Source organism: Wickerhamomyces anomalus (genome assembly GCF_001661255.1).
Source record: "Wickerhamomyces anomalus NRRL Y-366-8 unplaced genomic scaffold WICANscaffold_6, whole genome shotgun sequence".
In the NCBI taxonomy this organism is placed as follows: Eukaryota; Fungi; Ascomycota; class Saccharomycetes; order Phaffomycetales; family Wickerhamomycetaceae; genus Hansenula; species Hansenula anomala.
Genome location: NW_017567115.1, coordinates 890134 through 910308, shown reverse-complemented (window position 1 = coordinate 910308; position 20175 = coordinate 890134). Strand labels below are relative to the sequence as shown.

General features: G+C 33.3%; 7 protein-coding genes across 7 annotated transcripts; 3 read left to right on the top strand and 4 right to left on the bottom strand.

Moving 5' to 3' along the window:
* Positions 1-1171: 1171 nt before the first annotated feature.
* Positions 1172-2644, top strand: SHQ1 (Hsp90 cochaperone SHQ1; the record flags this gene model as incomplete). The annotated part of the gene is made up of 2 exons (XM_019182327.1): positions 1172-1475; positions 1569-2644. 2 exons carry the CDS (start codon positions 1172-1174, stop codon positions 2642-2644), a joined length of 1380 nt encoding a protein of 459 aa, XP_019036953.1.
* Positions 2645-2693: 49 nt separating this feature from the next.
* BOP3 (Bop3p) lies at positions 2694-3743 on the bottom strand (the record flags this gene model as incomplete). Its single annotated transcript, XM_019185170.1, has 1 exon — positions 2694-3743. The coding sequence occupies one exon, from the start codon at positions 3741-3743 to the stop codon at positions 2694-2696; it is 1050 nt and encodes a 349-aa protein (XP_019036952.1).
* Positions 3744-4417: 674 nt separating this feature from the next.
* LAP2 (bifunctional aminopeptidase/epoxide hydrolase) lies at positions 4418-6316 on the top strand (the record flags this gene model as incomplete). Its single annotated transcript, XM_019182293.1, has 1 exon — positions 4418-6316. The coding sequence occupies one exon, from the start codon at positions 4418-4420 to the stop codon at positions 6314-6316; it is 1899 nt and encodes a 632-aa protein (XP_019036951.1).
* Positions 6317-6519: 203 nt separating this feature from the next.
* YIP3 (Yip3p) lies at positions 6520-7159 on the top strand (the record flags this gene model as incomplete). Its single annotated transcript, XM_019185169.1, has 3 exons — positions 6520-6549; positions 6601-6642; positions 6698-7159. 3 exons carry the CDS (start codon positions 6520-6522, stop codon positions 7157-7159), a joined length of 534 nt encoding a protein of 177 aa, XP_019036950.1.
* Positions 7160-7338: 179 nt separating this feature from the next.
* WICANDRAFT_65087 (uncharacterized protein) lies at positions 7339-7721 on the bottom strand (the record flags this gene model as incomplete). The annotated part of the gene is made up of 2 exons (XM_019183856.1): positions 7339-7560; positions 7701-7721. 2 exons carry the CDS (start codon positions 7719-7721, stop codon positions 7339-7341), a joined length of 243 nt encoding a protein of 80 aa, XP_019036949.1.
* Positions 7722-14487: 6766 nt separating this feature from the next.
* WICANDRAFT_85836 (uncharacterized protein) lies at positions 14488-14856 on the bottom strand (the record flags this gene model as incomplete). The annotated part of the gene is made up of 1 exon (XM_019185954.1): positions 14488-14856. The coding sequence occupies one exon, from the start codon at positions 14854-14856 to the stop codon at positions 14488-14490; it is 369 nt and encodes a 122-aa protein (XP_019036948.1).
* A 134-nt stretch (positions 14857-14990) lies between these two features.
* WICANDRAFT_97166 (uncharacterized protein) lies at positions 14991-16662 on the bottom strand (the record flags this gene model as incomplete). The annotated part of the gene is made up of 1 exon (XM_019186569.1): positions 14991-16662. A coding segment is annotated over exon 1 (1285 nt), but the record flags the coding sequence as incomplete, so codon positions are not given.
* Between the last annotated feature and the right edge of the window lie 3513 nt (positions 16663-20175).

The following is a 20175-nucleotide window of genomic DNA, read 5'->3' as shown; positions in this document are numbered from 1 at the left end:
CCATCAAACAAATTAACTGATGAAGATGCAAGAGGTTTAGACCAAGACTTTACAGAAGATGATTTTGCTGCGGTGGTGAAAAGGCTAAGTATGAAGAATACTACACCTGGACTCGACGACATAAATTACCAATTCATCCATGAACACTGGGAAAAAATTCGTGAAGTTATAATAAAAATTTCAAATTGTTTAAAAAACGTTGAAGGTCCAACTCCAACCTCATTACGTACTGTCTTGATTAACCTTGTGGAAAAAAATAAAAATTCAAAAACAAAAACAATGAAAGATTACCGTCCAATATTACTTGGAATGTCAGTTGCTAAGTTGATCTCATCAGTTTTCAAAGAAAGGTTAGATTTAGTTTTCAAAAAGATTGTACCTTCTTGGATTTCTGCACCTACACCCACTTTGATCAAAGACCGAAAAGTAATTGACAGGTTTGTGGAAAATATTCAAACTTTGGAAGATGGAAAAGTCACTGAAACATGGGGTATAACCATTCATTTCGAATCTGCATTTGAGACAATGAGTTTTAAGTTTTTGGAGCTAATGCTCGAGCTATACAATTTCAACGCCGATTCTATCAGACTTATCAAGGCCCTGATTACTGATCAAATTGCTATTGTTAGAATCAATAACATTGAAGGTGATCCCGTATTGAAGGAGAAAGGTTTACTCTTTGGTAACCCACTTTCACTGCCTTTATTTTTAATGGCTATGAAAATGCTGCAAACTTTTTCAAACAATGGCCTGAAAGATGGAGTGGCAAATAGGCTTCCGCCTCCTATTCTTTTTGATCAAACCTTTTTCATTCCAATGGATGAAAAACTTGAAGACAAGATTTTAATAGAGCGTCTCGCAAAGTTTTGTGTGCTTTCAGGAATGGACCTCAATATAAAAGGTACTATTCACCCGGATATTGAAATCTTGAAAAGCGGTACCAGAACTATTTACATAACGCACCCAGAAGAAGAATCTTGGTACGAGAAGGCGTATTATTTCAATGGTCCAGTTGATCTTAAACTTGAAGAATGAAAAAATGTCCGTTGAAATTCCGGTTTGTAGTGCGTGTAACGATTTTATGAAAAAAAAAATTAACGGCACTGAAATTTTGACAGTCTTTTTAAAACCATTACAAACTCATAATTTGATTACTTTAAAGAACTATACCATGTTGACTCCATATTTCACTTGCACTCAAGATGAAGAGTTTGTTTTTATCAACATCAAGGTCTCACATATAAGATTTGATGCCCCAGGTGTTCAAATCATTGCCGAGAATGAACTGTTTATTTTTTCATTAAGTCCTTATTATCTTAGATTAAGATTTGACAAACCTTTGATAGATGATGAAGAGAGATCTAATGCTCATTATGAATCAAAAGAAGAAGTTATCAAAGTCAAGATGCCGAAGTTGAATAAAGGTGAAGTTTTCCAAGATTTAGATTTACCACAAAAATTATTAGCAAGAGCTGGTGAAAATGTTGATTCACAAGAGCAAGTTATGGATACTAAAGAATTATTACAAGAGATTGGTGTTCAAGCTGATGATAATTTGATTAAAGAAGTTGATGCGGACTTGAAAAAAGATGAAACTAAAGAAGTTAAAAGACCATTGATTGAAGAAATTGGTGGAAAATCAGATTTGGAGAAAACAGCTGAGGAAGGTAATGCATTTAATTGGGAAATTAATCAAACATTAGAACAACCAAGCACGGACTTGAAAATAAAATACGGGTTTGACAATAGATATGATTCCATCGTTGGTGTTTCACTTTCAAATGGGAATGATATTAATGAATTAGATGATCCTGAACATACAAAAGCTGATGATCGTATCAAGGAACGTTTGTTGAAAGAAAATTTCAAATTTGATCCAGAATACTATGCAGCTGACTACATGACTTCAAAATATTCAGAAGATGACCCTGATATGTATTCAGAGATTAAGGATTTACTTTGTTGGGAAAATCCAATCATGGAAAACCCTGATTTCACAACAGAGGAAAATGAAAGAATGTTACAGTTACCTAAAAAGACATATTTAATTACAAACCAAAAATCGTTATACTATTCAATCTTGTCACTTTTATTCAGTTATTCATATGATGTTCGTGAAAACCAAGGTGATTTAAATATCGAATCTGCATGGGCCATGGGTAAATTAACTCCACAAATCTCATCACTTGATACACAAATTGTGTTTAATGATTCCAAAACACCGTTAATCAAGGCATTGATCATAACCGGTATACGAAGAGCATTATCATATCCATTACATAGACATTATGGATTAGCTATGAAGGCATGGGAAGATGTTGTTAAAATGTTACAGTTGGGTAAGAAACTAGTCATAAAGGCATTATTAACATTGAGGGAACCTTTTAGATTTCATGATGTTTATTATGTTTATGATAAAATATTATTAGAAGATTTGGTTAATTGGTTAATTAATGATCCAAAGGACAATGATTATGTTTTCAAATCATTATCAAAAGAATTGGAAACACATCTAAAAAATTTACAAAAAAATGAGATTGTATTTGAACAATTAGATGATGAAGGAGATGTTGATACTTTTCTTGATATTCAAGAAATCGAAACATTAGCAGAAGCAATGTATTTGGAAAACAAACAAACATAAGAATATAATAATAATAATGCATTGAAATTACACACAGATATACTTATCATTATGCAGAGCTTAGTATATTGTTTGCAAATTTAGGACCTTGTTTTGGGGTATCAGTTGTTTCGTCTTTTGGTTCTTCACTTGAACTATTTGTAGTTGTTGTGGTACTCTTTTTTATATCAGGGGTTGAATTTCTATTTTTATCCCATAAAAAATTTTCAGATCTAGTTCTTGTATGTGTCTTTCTTCTGGGGAATTTGGGGGTATAAGTTTTTCCAGGCTCAACTTCATTTTCCTCCTCCATTATTGATTGATCTTCACCAGATTGTTCCCTCATATCTAGACTTGCTCTTCTTCTTTTCTTTCCTGGGTTTTCATTAATGAATTGTATTGAACTCATGGTACCCATCATTGATTGTTGATTTTGCGGAGTTGATGCATTGCCATTAGTAGAAACTTTGACATTATTATTATTGGTTGGGACTTGTCGTAGTGAAGGTGAATTATTAACTTGAACGATTGGAATTGGAGTTGAGTTCAAACTTGGAGTGTTTGAATGAACAGGCATGGATTGGTTTCTTTTATGGATTGGTGAAGTTGGATAACGACCTCTATCTAATTGGGCCACTGCAGCAGCTCCGATTTTAGCAGGTGATAATGGTCTATGGAAAGTAACAGGGGGTCCAAGGTTGGAAGAACCGGGCTGACCATGGTGTTGTTGAGGATTTGGCTGTGGACCTGATTGGCCTTGGAAATTGGCGTATAGAGTTCTTGTAGGGGATGTTTGAATTGGTGTGTTTCGCTGTGGAATTGATTGTACTAGTAATTGTTGTTGATGTTGTTGAGATATAGCCAGTTTTTGGATCAAATCTTCACTGAGCGTGTCACCAGAGAATATTATGGGTATTAGATAGCTTGGGATTTGTGATTGTAGTGATAAGTTCAGGAGTTCTATTGATTTATTTGTATTTTCCAACTTGTAATATTGCTGTTTGGTAATCTCTTTTTCCCGTTGTAAATTGATCATTTCAATAAGGGATTGTTCACTATGAGGCCATTCCGCAGTGGAACCCAGTCCTAGCAGCTGTGCCAACTGTTCATTGACCTTCATGATCCACAGAAATGAATCTTGGGCTTATAAAAGTTTGCTGTTGTGGATTTCAAATTGTTTTTTTTGGTGTTTATTTGTTTTTCGTTTTTTCTCAAAGACGAATCCGAAATTTAAAATTGCCCAAAACGGAAGTCTAATAGGCTATGTCCCGATGCGGTAATGGTGTTACCTAAAAGGGATCGGAGTGCAACATCAACAATATTCAGTATAAAATGAAGGAAACTCGAGGAAAAGAGTGTTGTAATGGAAAAATTGAGAATGGATTTAGTATATATAAACTCAAGCATTGAATTGAGTGGATTAAACACCATCTCAGCTCAAAAGTTCATGAATTTCCATCATTTTACACCAGAAAAAAATGATATCAAAACCAAGAAAAGAGAATAGTATATCTTGCATACTCATAAGCAACTTCTAGGCTACTTTAAACTATTTTTAACTCCATCCTACCTCCCAAAAATCTCACTATTAAACCACTGCCATTTCTCGCCGTGTCACTTTTAAGCCTATCGCATTTTTTTTGTATGTGGCATCAGAAAAAAAAAGTGAGCTTGAAGCCGTTCTTTTGTTCACCCTCATCGTCAACGTATAAATTGATGGTTTTAAACTTAATCAAGACATCATCTTCTTACCTAACTCTTGGAATCAGAAACAGTATAAGATCTTATTCGAAAATGTCATCAATTCCATCAATTATCCAATCTAAAAGACCTTCAAAGTCCCCAGAAACTGATTATTCAACATTATCAAACTATAAAAATTTTCAAGTTAAAAACTCAAACTTAGATATTGAATTGTTATTTAATGAGCAAAGAATTATTGGTACTGTTAAATATAAACTATTATCATTAACCTCAGCTTCCAAGATCATTCTTGATTCAAGTTTTATTAAGGTTAATTCAATTAAAGTTGATTCAAATGAAGCAACTTTCAAAATTAATCCAAGATCAGAACCATTAGGTTCATCTTTAGAAATTGATCATGAATACTCTTCCAATAGTTCGTTTGAATTAAGTGTTGATTTCGAAACAACTAAACAATCTACTGCATTACAATGGTTGAAAACTGACCCATCAACAAAAGAATCTTCAGATTATGTCTTTACTCAATTAGAACCTATTCATGCACGTTCATTATTCCCATGTTTTGATACACCATCTGTTAAATCCACTTTCAACACAACAATTAAATCATCACATCCAGTTGTGTTTTCCGGTTTACCAATTTCATCAAATGATTCAAACATTTATAAATTTGAACAAAAAATCCCAATCCCATCATACTTAGTTGCAATTGCTTCAGGAAACATCGTTAGTGCTAAAGGTGGACCAAGATCCACTATCTATGCCGAACCATTCCGCTTGAAAGATTCAGTTGATGAATTTTCTGAAGATTTAGAAAAATTTATCAAAATTGCTGAAAAAATTGTTACACCATACATTTGGACAACATATGATATTTTAATCAATCCATCATCATTCCCATATGGAGGGATGGAGAATCCAAACATTACATTTGTTACACCAACTTTAATCTCTTATGATAAATCCCAAGTTGATGTTATTGCTCATGAATTGGCACACAGTTGGAGTGGTAATAATGTTACAAATGCATCATGGGAACATTTTTGGTTGAATGAAGGGTGGACCGTTTATTTGGAGAGAAGAATCACAGGGGAATTACATGGTGAACAATTTAGACAATTTAGTTTTATTCAAGGTTGGAATGATTTAATCAATTCAATTGAAGCATTACCAAAATTTGAATATTCAAGATTAGTTCAAGATTTACAAAAGGGTAAAATTGATCCAGATGATACATTTTCATCAGTTCCATATGAGAAAGGTTCAAATTTCATTTATCATTTAGAGACTAAATTAGGTGGATTAGAAAAATTTGATCCTTTTATTAAATTTTATTTTAACAAATTTCAACAAAAATCAATAGATACTTATCAATTTATTGATTCATTATATGAATTTTATGGCAATGATCAATCCCAAATTGATGTTTTAAATTCAATTGATTGGGAATTATGGTTATATACACCAGGTTTACCACCAAAGGCTGACTTTGATACAACTTTAGTGGATAATGTTTCATCATTAGTTTCAAAATGGATTTCCAAGGCAACTGAGCTTAAAACATTGGAAGAATTTCAAGAATTTTTCCAATCTGAAAAGCAAATTTCCATTTATAACGATTTTTCATCACCACAAAAAATTTTATTTATTGATTCATTAATTGAATCATCACCAACTGATAAATTTTGGTTAGAAAATTCAATTGCATCAGATTCATTAATTTCAATTTATAAAGATTTACAAACTTCCAAAAACACTGAAATTATCTTCCGTTGGTTTAAATTTAAATTGATTAGTGGTAAGACTCAATATTATAAAGATTTATCAAATTGGTTAGGTACAGTTGGAAGAATGAAATATGTTCGTCCAAGTTACAAATTGTTGAATAAAGTTGATCATGAATTAGCTATTGCCACTTTCAAGAAATGGGAAAGTACTTATCATCCAATTGCTGCTAATTTAGTTAAAAAGGATTTAGGATTAGAATAAATTAATGAAAAATTCTATTTATACGTCTGTCATTTCTTATCGGTCCTGTAGTGGCCCTTGTTCAAAAAAAATGACACGAATTCGATTTTTTTTTTTCGTGAAATTTCGTTGATTTTGAATCTCAAAACAAAACAAAACAAATCAACAAGATCCAAACAATAGAAATAAAAAGCATCAGCATAATCAAGTAGAAGTTACAAAAAATGAGTTTTGCCCAATTATCAAACATTCCTGTATGTATTAAACCAACAGTTTATCGTTTTAATGATACTAATTATGTCTAGTTTTCACAATTTACTGAAAGATTCAGTCTTGATAGATTAAGAGTGAGTATATGAATTCAAATCATCTTTAATCGTTATACTAATAAATTATTGTTAGACCGACGCAGGTTCTTTACAAAACAAATTCTCCAATATCAGACCACCACAAGAATTCTTTGACATCAAGAGATTATCAAAACCTACAAATTTTGGAGATTTACAATCAAGAATCTCATATAATTTGAAATATTATCAAACTAATTATGCCATCATTGTTTCAATGTTGAGTATTTATTCATTATTAACAAATCTTTTGTTATTATTTGTTATTGTTTTCGTTGGTTTAGGTGTTTTGGGTATAAGTAAATTACAAGGTTCAGATTTAGAAATTGGACCATTAAAATTAACAAATTCTCAATTATACACTGGGTTATTAGTTGTTGCATTGCCTTTAGGGTTCTTGGCAAGTCCAATTTCCACTGTTTTATGGTTGATTGGAGCTTCATCAGTTAGTGTTTTGTCTCATGCTTCATTTTTAGAAAAACCAATTGAAACAGCTTTTGAAGAAGAGACTGTTTGAGAGGAATATTGAATAAAAACAAGACACAAATTCTATAATATGATATAAAGACTACAATGGATATTGAATATAATTAAATGAAAGTGTAGTATGTAATAAAGAACAGTCACTAATAATACAAAAACTTAACAAATCATGCTTTTTATACAGAACCAAAACATCAAACTGTCACACCGTCTCTAATAACCACCATCATCACCACAACAATCACCACACAACATGTTCAAGATACAAGCACAACACAAGATTTTACAACAAGTCCCACAACACCCACTCTCTTTCTTTTCTGGTTGTTGTTGGTAATAAACCGGTTGAGGTTGTTGTTGGTAGTACCCTTGTTGAGGAGGGCCTTGTTGGTAGTAACCACCTTGTTGAGGTTGACCATAACCTTGTTGTTGTTGCTTTGATTTAATTGTTAGTACATTCCATTTCAATGCTTACAGCTGTCAAGCTCTGTTTAAACGGTTTCAAAAGGATTCAAAAAAGGGTATCAACACACCTTTATTGATCTCCTGACCCCAATGACTTCCATAATACTCACTTGACCGTAATAACCACTCATTTTATCAATAAATCAATCACTTAACCTTTGGAATAATCAGAAAACCATCCTTCTAAAACTTTTTCAGCCTCTTTAATGTTTTTCCAGCCCAATCTGAAACTGGTTCAGGGGACACATTAACATATTCTTATGTAAGCACTGAGCAAGCAATTGAAACGGATTTATATAAAGACTGGGATTTCATTGATTATAACCATTTTTATACTTTTTAATTCAATATATTACTAGATAATGGGCTTCAATTACTCTCCTCCAGACCATCCTCAACAACCAGGGCCTTTTCCTGAACAACACGGGTACGCTGACATCAAATTCGATACCCATAAATACAATGGGAAACCATCCCCTTTGAATCCAACAACTCATCATACTGCTGGTAGTTTTGAAAAGTTCTCAAAGAATGAAAATACAAAGAAGGCTGGTAATTTTGTATTGGGCCAATTGAAAGGGTTCTTATTAAGACAATGTACTTGAAATTTGGTTTGTTTATTATGATTAGAATGTAACATGTATTATGATGATATTAGATATTTTGTAGGAGTATCTACGACGGTATCATTGGAAATAGATGTGTATTAAACAGTTGGAAACCTGCTTTGTAACAAACAGAGAATTAAAACCAACTATTCAAAATCACTAATACCATGCTCTTTCAGCACCAAGTGGAAATGGTCAGTTTCTTTGTAGCATATCTGTAATAATCATGTATATTAATTCCCTTGGAATCTATATCATAATCACTGAATAAGATAGCCACAACAAACAACACATATTCCAAAACGTTTGAGATATTTCAAACCATATCGTGAAAGTGAATGGAATACTCAGTAACGGACAATGCGTACATCCGTTTTACTAATGGTTTCGAAATATCTTACCAACACATCCCAAGCCATGTGACCTTTGACCCCGTGTTTCTGGATGGTAGACAAGCTCAACATAGTTGAGTACAGCCAAACTTACCGGGAGAGGTTACTTAATCCAGAGAATGGAAGGACAGAAGTTAATACTGGCTTCAAAAAAAATTTTAAAAACTTCAACAACCCATTCGCGAAACCTTCAACTTTTTCAATCATGGCATTTAAAGGTCTTGTATTGAATAAGTACTAGCAGTGAAGTAACTTTAGTTGTCATATGTTTCATATTCTCTTTTAACTACTTTGTATTGTGTATGTTCATAAATCAATTGAACAAAATTCTTTTAACAAACAAGGAATCATTCCACCAACATCCTCCACTCTATATCAGTTCAGTGAATGATTTGAAGACTACAAGTTAATTATTGACATATCGAAATCAATTGAATATTGTATTCCACTAATTATAATCCTGTTTTGGTAACAAACAGAGAGCTAAATAATTCTGAATATCAATCTAGTTCAAATCAATCTGGTAAAACCTTCATTCAGTGTATTTTTTTTATTCAACTGAAATGTAAAGTATACCATTGATCTGAGTCACTGTAGCCCGCTAATGGAGAAAACAATATCATGCACAATTTCATATTAGGCTGCATGTTGATCATCGGAAAAAAAAACACTAGTATCTTATTCTCCAATTTAAAACTAAATCATTCTGCGCAAGTCCTCAATATAAAGAGCATGGTAAATGGATAATTTTGAAAGTGCAACTTTTCGGCCTGACATTGAACAGAATACAAACAAGGCAAAAGGATAATTTCCCTGTGTTCGTAGCTTTTGTCATACATGCGGAATAACACATAAAAAACCAAGCATATCTTCAATCAATAGTAATGGAAGAAGTATGATTTTTATGAGCAATTGAACTTTTTCAAAAACAAATCATTGGGAATTCGCGATGATGAGTCAGCCAGATAGCTATGCTTATGGCTGATTGGTTAGTTAGTGAAGAAGATGAAGCTGGTTCTTGATCAATCTGCTGTGATGATACTTTAATGGTATAGAAATCATTATATGATTAGATTGTACGTGTAGCAAGATCTCTAGATCTCATCTACAAGAAATCAAAGCAAAATATGTATATTCTTCCAAATGGGAATCCTGTTTGACTTACAAGCAGAGAATTACCCACTGTTAAATAAAGTTGAAAGTAAATGAAACCACCCTCCACGACAATCAGGGGTCATGGAAAGGTAGTTCCAATTGAATTAATTATACCAGGGCAGAAGAAAGCAATAGATGTGGTAATTGGTCAGAATGGAGATTCCTCCAGAAAAACAAAACAAATTAATAGATGAACAAACTGTCATGCCTTTCACAAAAAAAATACCGAATGAGATAGTTTGTCTCTCTGAATTAACCAAGTTTATCAAGTTTTCATGTTTCTTCACTCGATACTACTGATACTGCTTGATACTGCTTAATGCAGATTGCTTGATGCTATCAATGCTCATAAATCAGCAATCAAGAGCCAGACTAATAGCATAAAAAACACCTTATCAAATTAAAAGACAATAAAACATACAAGAAACTAGGTAACCAGATGAATCAAGCCATCAAAATCCCTATTGAGGAATAACTAATGTCTTTTTAACAAGGAGAGAAAGAGAATTGTCGAGGAAAAAAAACCATTAAAAATGCAATTCGCGAATGTTGTAATTGGATCAATTCAAGAGCTTTGATCAACTTCACAACTTGTTAACTACAGAAATTGTAGAGAATGGAAAATGTATGGCATTTATTCAAATGATTGGAATCCAGTAGTATTTCAACAGGAAATTAACCAACCATTGAAAAAACCCAATCAAAGTGTATATTGAAGGCAATAGGAATGACACGGATCTATTAAACAATAATAATCAAGATCACAAATTTCATAACCATTAACTCCCATCACTACACTCTTGACCACTAAATCCTTGATGTGAGGTTAGCCAGCTGTATATGGCAATGAGATGATTTAATACTCACCTTAAACATGGTAGCGCCGCTGGTTCGTTCTTCGTGATAATAACCAGCTATATATTAGGCAAAGCCAATATCAACGAGTAACAAACCTCTTTTAGTTCAAAAGTATATGCTTAAGGATGTTGTGAGACCTCGCGTGGATTTCAATATATTAGGTTAATAAATTGATGAACATTGAACAGGAGAAAACAAAATGAACAAAAATTCAGTTTTTTAAATTGCTCAGACGAATTCGCGAATTGAGATGGTGATGGGATTTGGGATGTCGGGTATAATCGGTGATTGTATTATATCAACTCTGAAGAAATTTGGAAGAAAAGTTACTCTATTTGCTTCATTACAATGCCAGGAGGGTGAGCTTCTCTAGATTTTCCACAGGATAAGTGCCACGCTGGGTGTATCACAGTTATCCTAAGTCGATCAGTATACTTGAAGGAATAAGTGATCTAGTCATGATCAATCAAATCACTTCAATCAAATCACTCTCCGATTGATAATATCAGGAGAATTAGTTGGATTGACTCATCATGATGAATTTTCAAGAAATTATGTTGGGAAGCTTCTGCCCTAAAAACAGCTGAGTTAATAATGCATATGATCATTTCAATCAAACAATTTGATGGCCAACTAGTACCTTATGGTGATCCAAAAGAAGCAGCATTGATATTTATAGTACGCCTATAAATATAGTGATTAGACGACGTCCAACTTTATTAAGCACTCCAGATATTTTTTTTAAATCACCACTTTCACGCCCCTACAAATGAATTGATCATTGATGATGTAAAAAATGTATCAATCAAACTGGATTGGAATCCTGTTAAAATGACAAACAGAGAATTAACCAACCAGTAGATCTCATATATGTATATATAAAATATATCAATATTAATGCAAACAAACAAAAGGTAGTCTTGTCATATGAAAATCACATTGAAGCCACCAATATTACTTGCAGCTGAACAAATAACCAAAAAAGAACTATATTACATCTGGACACATTAAATTACCCAAACATGTCATCATTAGCAGCATGTCTAATGCCCCACTAAAAAATCACGTCATAGATTTATATTAAAATGACGAAAAACCATTATGAAACTCGAAACCAATATGGAAGTCGAAACTATTGTGAAAGTCGAAACAAGGACAATATGTTTATATGCAAATGGAAGAAAGTTGAAACGCGTCCAAAAAAATCTTTTCAGGCAATTTCGCGAATTCTTCAAATCTACTTTCCCAAACATCTTTGAGCTCATCAAACTAAGAAGTTTTATTAATTAATAATTCTCTGTCTTGATTGATCAACTCATTGAATATTTTGCATGATCTTGGCTTCTCGATGGTTTGTACACCTTGTTTTCATCTTTTGTTGTAACAATAAATTGATAAAATTGACCTTGAACGTATCAAAATGATTATTGATTAGCTACCTTGATCAAGTGCTCATTGGAAATCTCACATTGTAGTTCTTCCAATTGATCAATCAACCAGTTAAGGGTTATTTCAGCTGACCAATTTATATTATACTTGCAAGAATGAATGTTTGTTAAAGAATTGAGCTCTCTACAAGTTGTATATTGTGGAAAACGTTGTACATTTCAAATAATTGGTATCCTGTTCATTTTTCAAAACAGAGCATTTAACCCCAAATGAAATGATCAATTATCATATTAAGGAGATGGTGAGGAATCAGGATAATCCACTTAGGCGCTATTCCTTGACAACTCCCAATGATGATGTTTGGACATCGTATTTCATGTCAAAAGATAAACTGTTCTCAGCTGTATTCTGCAAAAACACATTCCTGAGTGATAATCAAACAGGACATAAACCTGGCCACATTATAATTTGAAAATTATATCAAGTTATTCGATGAAGCACCGATAGCTGGAAAACCTAAGTCAAATAGAGGTGTCTTGATAAGAGTAATTCATAGAAAGCATGAAATAACACAAAAAAACCCATAATATGTGAATTGCTTAACTAAAGGGTTAAACCCGAACAAAGGAACATTCAAAATAATACCTTAGGGTAGTTAGTAATCATTGATATATCTGAAAGAAGAAAGGCCAACGAACAAAAAAAAACCTCTGTATTTTTGAAATAAAGTAAGAAGTCTCGAACGAAAATTCAGTTTGAATTTTTAACCTTTTTGAATTGGTGTTCGCGAATCAATGTACAGAGCTAAACACGATTGGACGTAGAATTAAAGAGGTGGAGTACGACGTCGAAGAGTTGACTTGTAGTATTGTCGTGGCACTTATCTCCATGATAATGATTGGATCTTGAGATATATCTGTTTTCTGTTTTGGTAGCTGTGAGAATTGCGTGAGATCAAGATATTAATGAACAATGTATTTATAGTCTCTACAATTACTTTAAATGAAACATAAAATCAGTGCATGTATTCCAACTATTGACATCCTGCTTTGCTAAAACAGAGAATGTAACAATGTTAGGTACGGTGAAGGTCATTAGTGGTATTGTGTCATGGACTTTGTATATAAATTTGGACAACCTTAAGAAGAAAGACATCCAATTATAAAACACCATATAATCAACACACCTCATAACTAATAGTTTATTCAACTCAGAGAATATAGAGATCTTTCTGCACAATAACAACAAGGCTCTCTGGGTCGATGGCTCATTATAATATGGGCTCATCTAAGTCCAGGATCAGCTTTTTTTCAAACTGGAGATTCTATACTAATCAAAGACAATTCTAAAATTTTTAAACTTATATGTTTCAGCCGAGATCATTTTAAACGCTTACTAAATAGGACCCTGCCTAGGAGATGGATAAAAACACGGGAGAACTGTTAACACTGTTGATGATACTTTTGAATCCTCATTATCGTCAAAAACATTGAGAAAATTTTTAAAATGTTCCCATGGTCACAGTGCTTCATAACCGTGGACAAGTGAACAATGTGCGCCCAGCGCCTGTTAGAGCCCTTTTTTTTATTTTTTTTGCCATACAAAAAAAATGAAATCGGTAGAGCCAGACAAAGGTGTATTTCAGTTGATTCGATTTTTTTTCAGTATGGGAAAAATGAAAAGTGAAAAAAAAATCGCGTTACGCGTAGTACTATAGACAAACGATGTGGTGGGAAAAGCCTTATAAATCAACACCACGCACACTAATTATTAAGTAAGACATGACTCATGATTCTTGATGTGCTAAAGTTTGTTTTGTTCACTTGGGAAATGTCACTGGATGAGAGAATCGTATTCTTTTTGATTGATATACAGAGGTCCTTTTCACAACACCAGAATAAGCATCAACTTGAACTACTGATAGGCCTTGCTACGTTGCTTCTGCCGTTCTTAACCCAAGCATAGACTTCTCTTTGATTCAATTATACACTCTTCGTACTATTTTGGAATGCCACTGCTGTATAGCTAGGCAATAGGGGTGTCATCTTTGTTCATTGCTCAAGCTCAATATTCAAGGGTTCAACCAAATAGATCTCAATTATTGATTGATTTGCCCTGTTTATTTAGCTTACAGGCTGTTAGCCATAAGCATTAGACCCCTTTTGATGATATGGTGCATTGATAGTCTTGATTGCAAGTGATACATTAGTGAAAACTCTTGTTTGATAGGTCAATATAGCTGAAACTGATTCTGATACCTTGAATTGGATGGATGAATTGATTGCACTTTGAATTTAGAATTACTGATGGCCCTTGTTGTTATTTCTGGAGCTGTTATTTAATCTGCTGCTGTTATTAGATCCATAATGGCTATATTGTTGTTACTGCCATTTGATCAGAATCTACACAAATTCAATTGAAATGAACTGTGGATTTTGGAGTGGTTAGTATATTGGATATCTTGAAGGTTCTAGAAGTGTTATACTCACCATTCATTATCTGACTATTTGATGAGCTTCTGCAAACTTTGCCCAGTTGATGGTATTTTGTTTCATGAAATAGTGAACATAATCATTATTGTTTATTTGCTCAAGGTTAGTCAAATCTTCTTTAACATTGAATTTACTGAAATCATTTTTAACCACTAGTTGCCCACAAAGACCAAGAACATCAGTTAGATTAACCAGCTCAACCTTATTCAAATCTGTATTGGCAACATCCTTTAACTTTTTACAAAATGAAAGATGAAATCTATCATGTTTTCTTTCTTCCAAGTTGTCAATTACCAGGAACCTACCCACTGCGATGTTTATACTTTCAGGTAATTCTCTGTTGAGGTTTCTTCTTTGGTTAATTGGCACCATTCTGAATTCTATTATTTCTAATAGAACACCCACTTTAATGGAGTCTATATTACAACCACCATGAGCTGACTGTGTTGTATCCTGGAGATAATTATTCAGTGAATTTTTTAATAAACAAATTGAGTTGTTTTTTGGGCATAGTAGGGGGTTGAACTTTGATGGTGTTATTTCTATTTTATTTGACTCAGCATTCAATGGATACCTTGATACTGGGCTTATACTTTCACTATAGTGTAAGAATATATTTGAGTTTAGTTTGAAGTTTTTCACAAATGTGTAGCCATCATCAGACACCTTATAGTTTTCATATTTTTTATCTGTGTACGCTTTTAAAGTTGTTCTGAGCTGTCTTTCAATAGGTATCTTTCTCAAATAATCATAATTTGTCTTGACCTTTTGTGACTCTTTGATTGTAATTTGATTTATATTACTTTTTGAGGTTAATTCAATAGTACAATCATCATCATCGGTTCTTCTTTTTTCAAGTTGAGCTAGTTTATCTTTAAATGATTGATCATTTTTCAAATTAATGGTCTCACATGCTATTGCCTTTATTTTGTAAATGTCTAATATTTCTTCAAACGTTTGTACCGGTTCAAGTTTGCTTAAGTTGACATCTTGTTGAAGGATGATACTCATAATTTCCATTATATTATATAAAAAAACTGCCTTGTTTGATATATTGGTCAGTGTTTTGAACGTGGCGTTTGCAGATGCCTTCTTGATCACACCCATCAACTGCTCAAGGTCGAAAGAGTTGTAATTGTGAATTGGGCCTTTGAATTTTATCAGTTCAGTAACATGGCAAAGTGTGTGTAAATATATTGATGTCATTCTTTCAAGCTCAATTTGCTTTGAACCTCTCAAGCCGTACTTGGAGTTTATATTATCCTGGAGTTCTTGCCAATACTCTTGACTTCTGTTGCATAAATCACCTTCATATTTTGTTATAAATTCCTTTATGAGTGTATCAAAATAAGATAGATCTGATTTTAAAACGTGATAGGATGAGATGACATGGATTATCAAAAAATTTAAATCAAAAATTCTTTTAAAATCACCAGGCAGTTGTATTTCAGCTTGATCTCCCGCTCTAGTGTCATTATTAATCATTATATTTAGTAATACCACCAAACTCATCTCTTGCTCAGCTTTACAATGTGTTGTATGATCCAATCTTGATTTATCATCTGATTTATTAAAACTGGTGGGAATTTCACCAAACTCATTTGGGTAATTAATAATATTGAGGTGAACAAAACCTCCATAAATATGGCACAATCTCTTTCTCAGCTTTTTGCAGATATTTTCAACATAATGCATACTATCAAACATTAACGAATAGCCTCCTTGTAAACCAAATGCATAGTCATGGCAAAACAAAGAGCTTATGTTCGAGAACCCTAGAATCTTTTCAGCATCTGGAACTGAGTTCAATAATTTTGCAGCAGCTTCATAAAACTTTTCATCTTTTCTTTGTAAATTATAGAACCCTCTAGTAACAACAGAGCCACCATTTGACTTTAAAGTACCTCTTTTATTAACAAACTTTTTGAACTCAGTGATATCATCTAATATGACTGTAGACCTTTCTTCTAACTCTGAGTTCAAATCTAGATCAATGTCACCCAAGTTTTTATCTATGGTATCCTTCATTATAACACAGTGTGGACATGGAGCAAGTGACGTAGGCCCATTATTATTAGCCATTCTTGAAACGGCAATGAAATCTCCACACATAGATACAATAGAAATGTGAATTTTAACAATTTTACCGACAAAAGCATCAAAAACAAGTATGCCATCAGAAGAAATTCTGGCAAAATCATCAAGTATAACTCTGAACATCAAGTCTGTCAGAAACACCTTTTCATGATTCTGTTCTCCTAGATTTTGCAGATTGAAGACTTCTCTTTTCTTGAACTCTGGGGATACCATTAGACGGATTGTTCGACTAAAGACACCAAGCTCTTCAATTCTAAGACAAAATGGAACAACAGATAACTTATCTTTAACAGCAACGCCATCACATGAGATATGTGCGGTTAATCTTATTGTATCAGGCTCAAAGTATTTTGAGTTTGTTGATTTGTATCCTTCATGAGTGTGGTGAGTTTTGACATTGGCAGTTTTCAATTGTTGAGCCAGCTCTGAATTGCTGAAAGTATGATATTGTGAATCATCAGCTTCATCTTGAAAATAAAGATCATAATTTTTGTGGATCTCAGCAGCTATCTGCTGCTGACCCATAAGAGCTTGAATGAGTAGCTTCGGGGTAAGATAATCAAACGCCAAAGTATCACCTAGTTTGTTGCTTCTGGGGTTTGCGACTTCACATGTTGGGCAAATCCAATAATCAGTTGGATTTCCATGTAACGATCCTGATTGGGGAGCATTTTGAGCACAAAATGCTTCATTATCTATCCCCGAAGCACAATAGTTTATCCCATGTTTGCACTTGGTACAGACCAATATCTTACTAGTTTCACCAGTCCAATCAAGAAGATCTCGGAACTGGTTGATAAACCTATCTGTGGGTTTTCTATTTTTTAAAAATAGAGCACTAGCAATGTGTTTGGTTTCTTTAAGAGTCAATCTGATCTTATCAGCATCATCATCATCATCATCATCATCTTCTTCTTCTTCTTGAACACCAGGTTCTGTTGATGGATCTAAGTCACCAGAATCATCATTACTCCCACCAATATCACTAGCACTAGTGGTATATTCATTAACAAAACCCATATCTGTATGGTTGATGGGTACATTGGTCAAATTCTCCCCCATGATACCACATTTCTCAAATTTGTCTTTATTAAGCCTTTCCAGTTCATCCATTTTCATTTTCATCCTCTTCTTAACTCTGATGTTTGAAAAGTAATTTTTGCTAGCTTTTCTTTTACTCGAGGTTCTGAAGCTGGGATAGTTTGTGGTGAGACTTAAATCACAGAGATCATTAATGTATTCATCTGTTTTCTCTTTAGTGATTTTGGTTTTGGTGTATGTGTTGAAAGCTTTTAGAATTGGAATTGTAAATTTGTTTGTAACAATCTCTTTAGTGAAGTATTTCATAAATCTAAAAATTCTAAAGCTTGAAATTTGATTGAATTTATCATTTGATCCTTCATCCCCGTGATTGATATCTTGCACTCGTTCGGTGTCTTCACCCAAATCAAAATCATTTTCATCATCATGCTCAAATCTGGCAAACAGAGTACTCAAACGAGCTTCTCTTTCATCCTCAGTTTCATTGACTGGTGGCTGTGGTTGTTGAGACTCAGATTCGTTAATACCGCGAGCAATTGCATGGTCATTGTCATTACCAGCATCATTTTTATCACGGTTCTCGTTGTTAACATTATTGAGATTATCTGCTTCCTGACCATCTGATACAATACTTTCATCAGAGTAAACCAGTAATTGGTTATCATTAACACACGATATGCTGATCACCCTAGCTCCATTTATGTATGAAACATCAAAAAATTCTGAATGATACTTGTACGTATTGGCAATTATAAGGTCAATTTCCTTATCAATAATGCATATTTTTCCATCTGATCCACCAATTCCATCGTCTATTCTTCTGCAATTATGACCACCAATTAACCTATGTGTTATCATTAAATTTCTTGGGAAACTTTCTAGATTTTCTTTTTCCAAAATTTTGAAAATAGCAGTATGAATTGTATCAATGAAATGTAAGTTATTTCCAATCTTTAGTGGATAGCTGGTACAGAGTTCATTCCTTGGAATTGAAACGTTAGCATCAGGCTTTGGATGTTGCCAAATAACTGCCGAAGCACAAAGGTGAGATGATTTTCTTTTGGTCAATGAGCTGATATAATTCTCATACGCTTCTTGGTTTTCAAACAGTGTTTTATCAAAGCAGTCTTTGTAGCTCTCAGTCCCCACAACTAGATTGGGTTTTATGATACAAGATTGAACATCTGAGAAGGTTGTAGCTTCAAAAAAATTATATGCACAGTTATCTTGGACGTTAAGGTACCTTCTGTTCACCAAATTTTTCACTTTTGACAAATAAAAAGAAGCTTCAGCTTTTTGTGTTGACTCAATGTAGTCGTCCCTAATAATTTTTCTCTTTATCATTGACTGGATAACACTGTTTCTTATTGCTTTATATTCTTTCTGTATGAAAAGTTCAATCACAAGCTTGGAGTTTGGATGAACAAAAGGTTTTTTACCTAAATCTGTTGAAACAAGATAGAAATATTGAGGCATGTTATCTATGATTAGATTTATAATTGAGCGTATCTCGCTATCTGTCAAAATGTCTCTAATCATCATTGATTCCATATTGATACCTCTCAATAGAACGACCGAGAGCACAATGTTCTTTATAAATTTCTATTTGGATATGTTAGTTCAAATAACTTCACTTCAAGATGCCCTAGATGAGATAATATCAAATCCACATATGTTTACTTACATTAAATAATTTGAAGTTAATTGAATAGGCTTTATCAGCACTTTCTAGCGTCAACTTAGAAACTTCTTCTGGATCTTCAAGATCTGATCTAAAAAATGGGAGATTTAAAAGCAGCTTCAGATCACGGTGGGAAGGAGACACAACTCCTATAGCGCTGTAAACATTTAAACGGGTTGAAAAAGTGTTGGTAAAGCAGCACTCAAGATCTTCATCAGTTGAATCAGCACTTGTTGATTTATCAATTCCAAGCTCATGTGAAAGACTTGCGCCAAAACTTTGCTTTATTGCTACCTCTGTTGCTGTTTCTTCCTCTGGCTCAGCGTCCGAGATATCACTTGCTTCGAGTTCTGCAAGTGTCATATTGTTTCTAAGGTGTTTGAAGGAAAGACAGTTGGTAATTAGGGAGTGTTTGAATGTTTGTTTACATTTTTTTTTCCAATGAAAATTCTTGTTTACTGTCAGGTATTACATAACCAGAATAACCAATTATGCACAATTCATCAATACTCAACATTTCACATCAACTATAAGAAGAATCAAGAATCCACTAATTGTAACATTATATGTATATTAATAGAACATCGGAATTACCTTATATACACACAGTAGAGGATATTCTGTCAGGTTAAAACCACGAATAAAATAAAACAAGTGATCATTAAATCAACATCAACTAGAAACAATGGCTGTCACAAGAAACTCCAATAGAAGAAACACCTCTTCAACCTCTTCAACCTCTTCAACCTCTTCAACAACTAGAGTAACCAAAACCAGAAAACCAGCCAGAAAAACCAAGGCTAATCCTCGTGTTACAGCAATTGAAAACAATATTTCTGCATCACATGCTGCATCAACATCTGAAAACACAC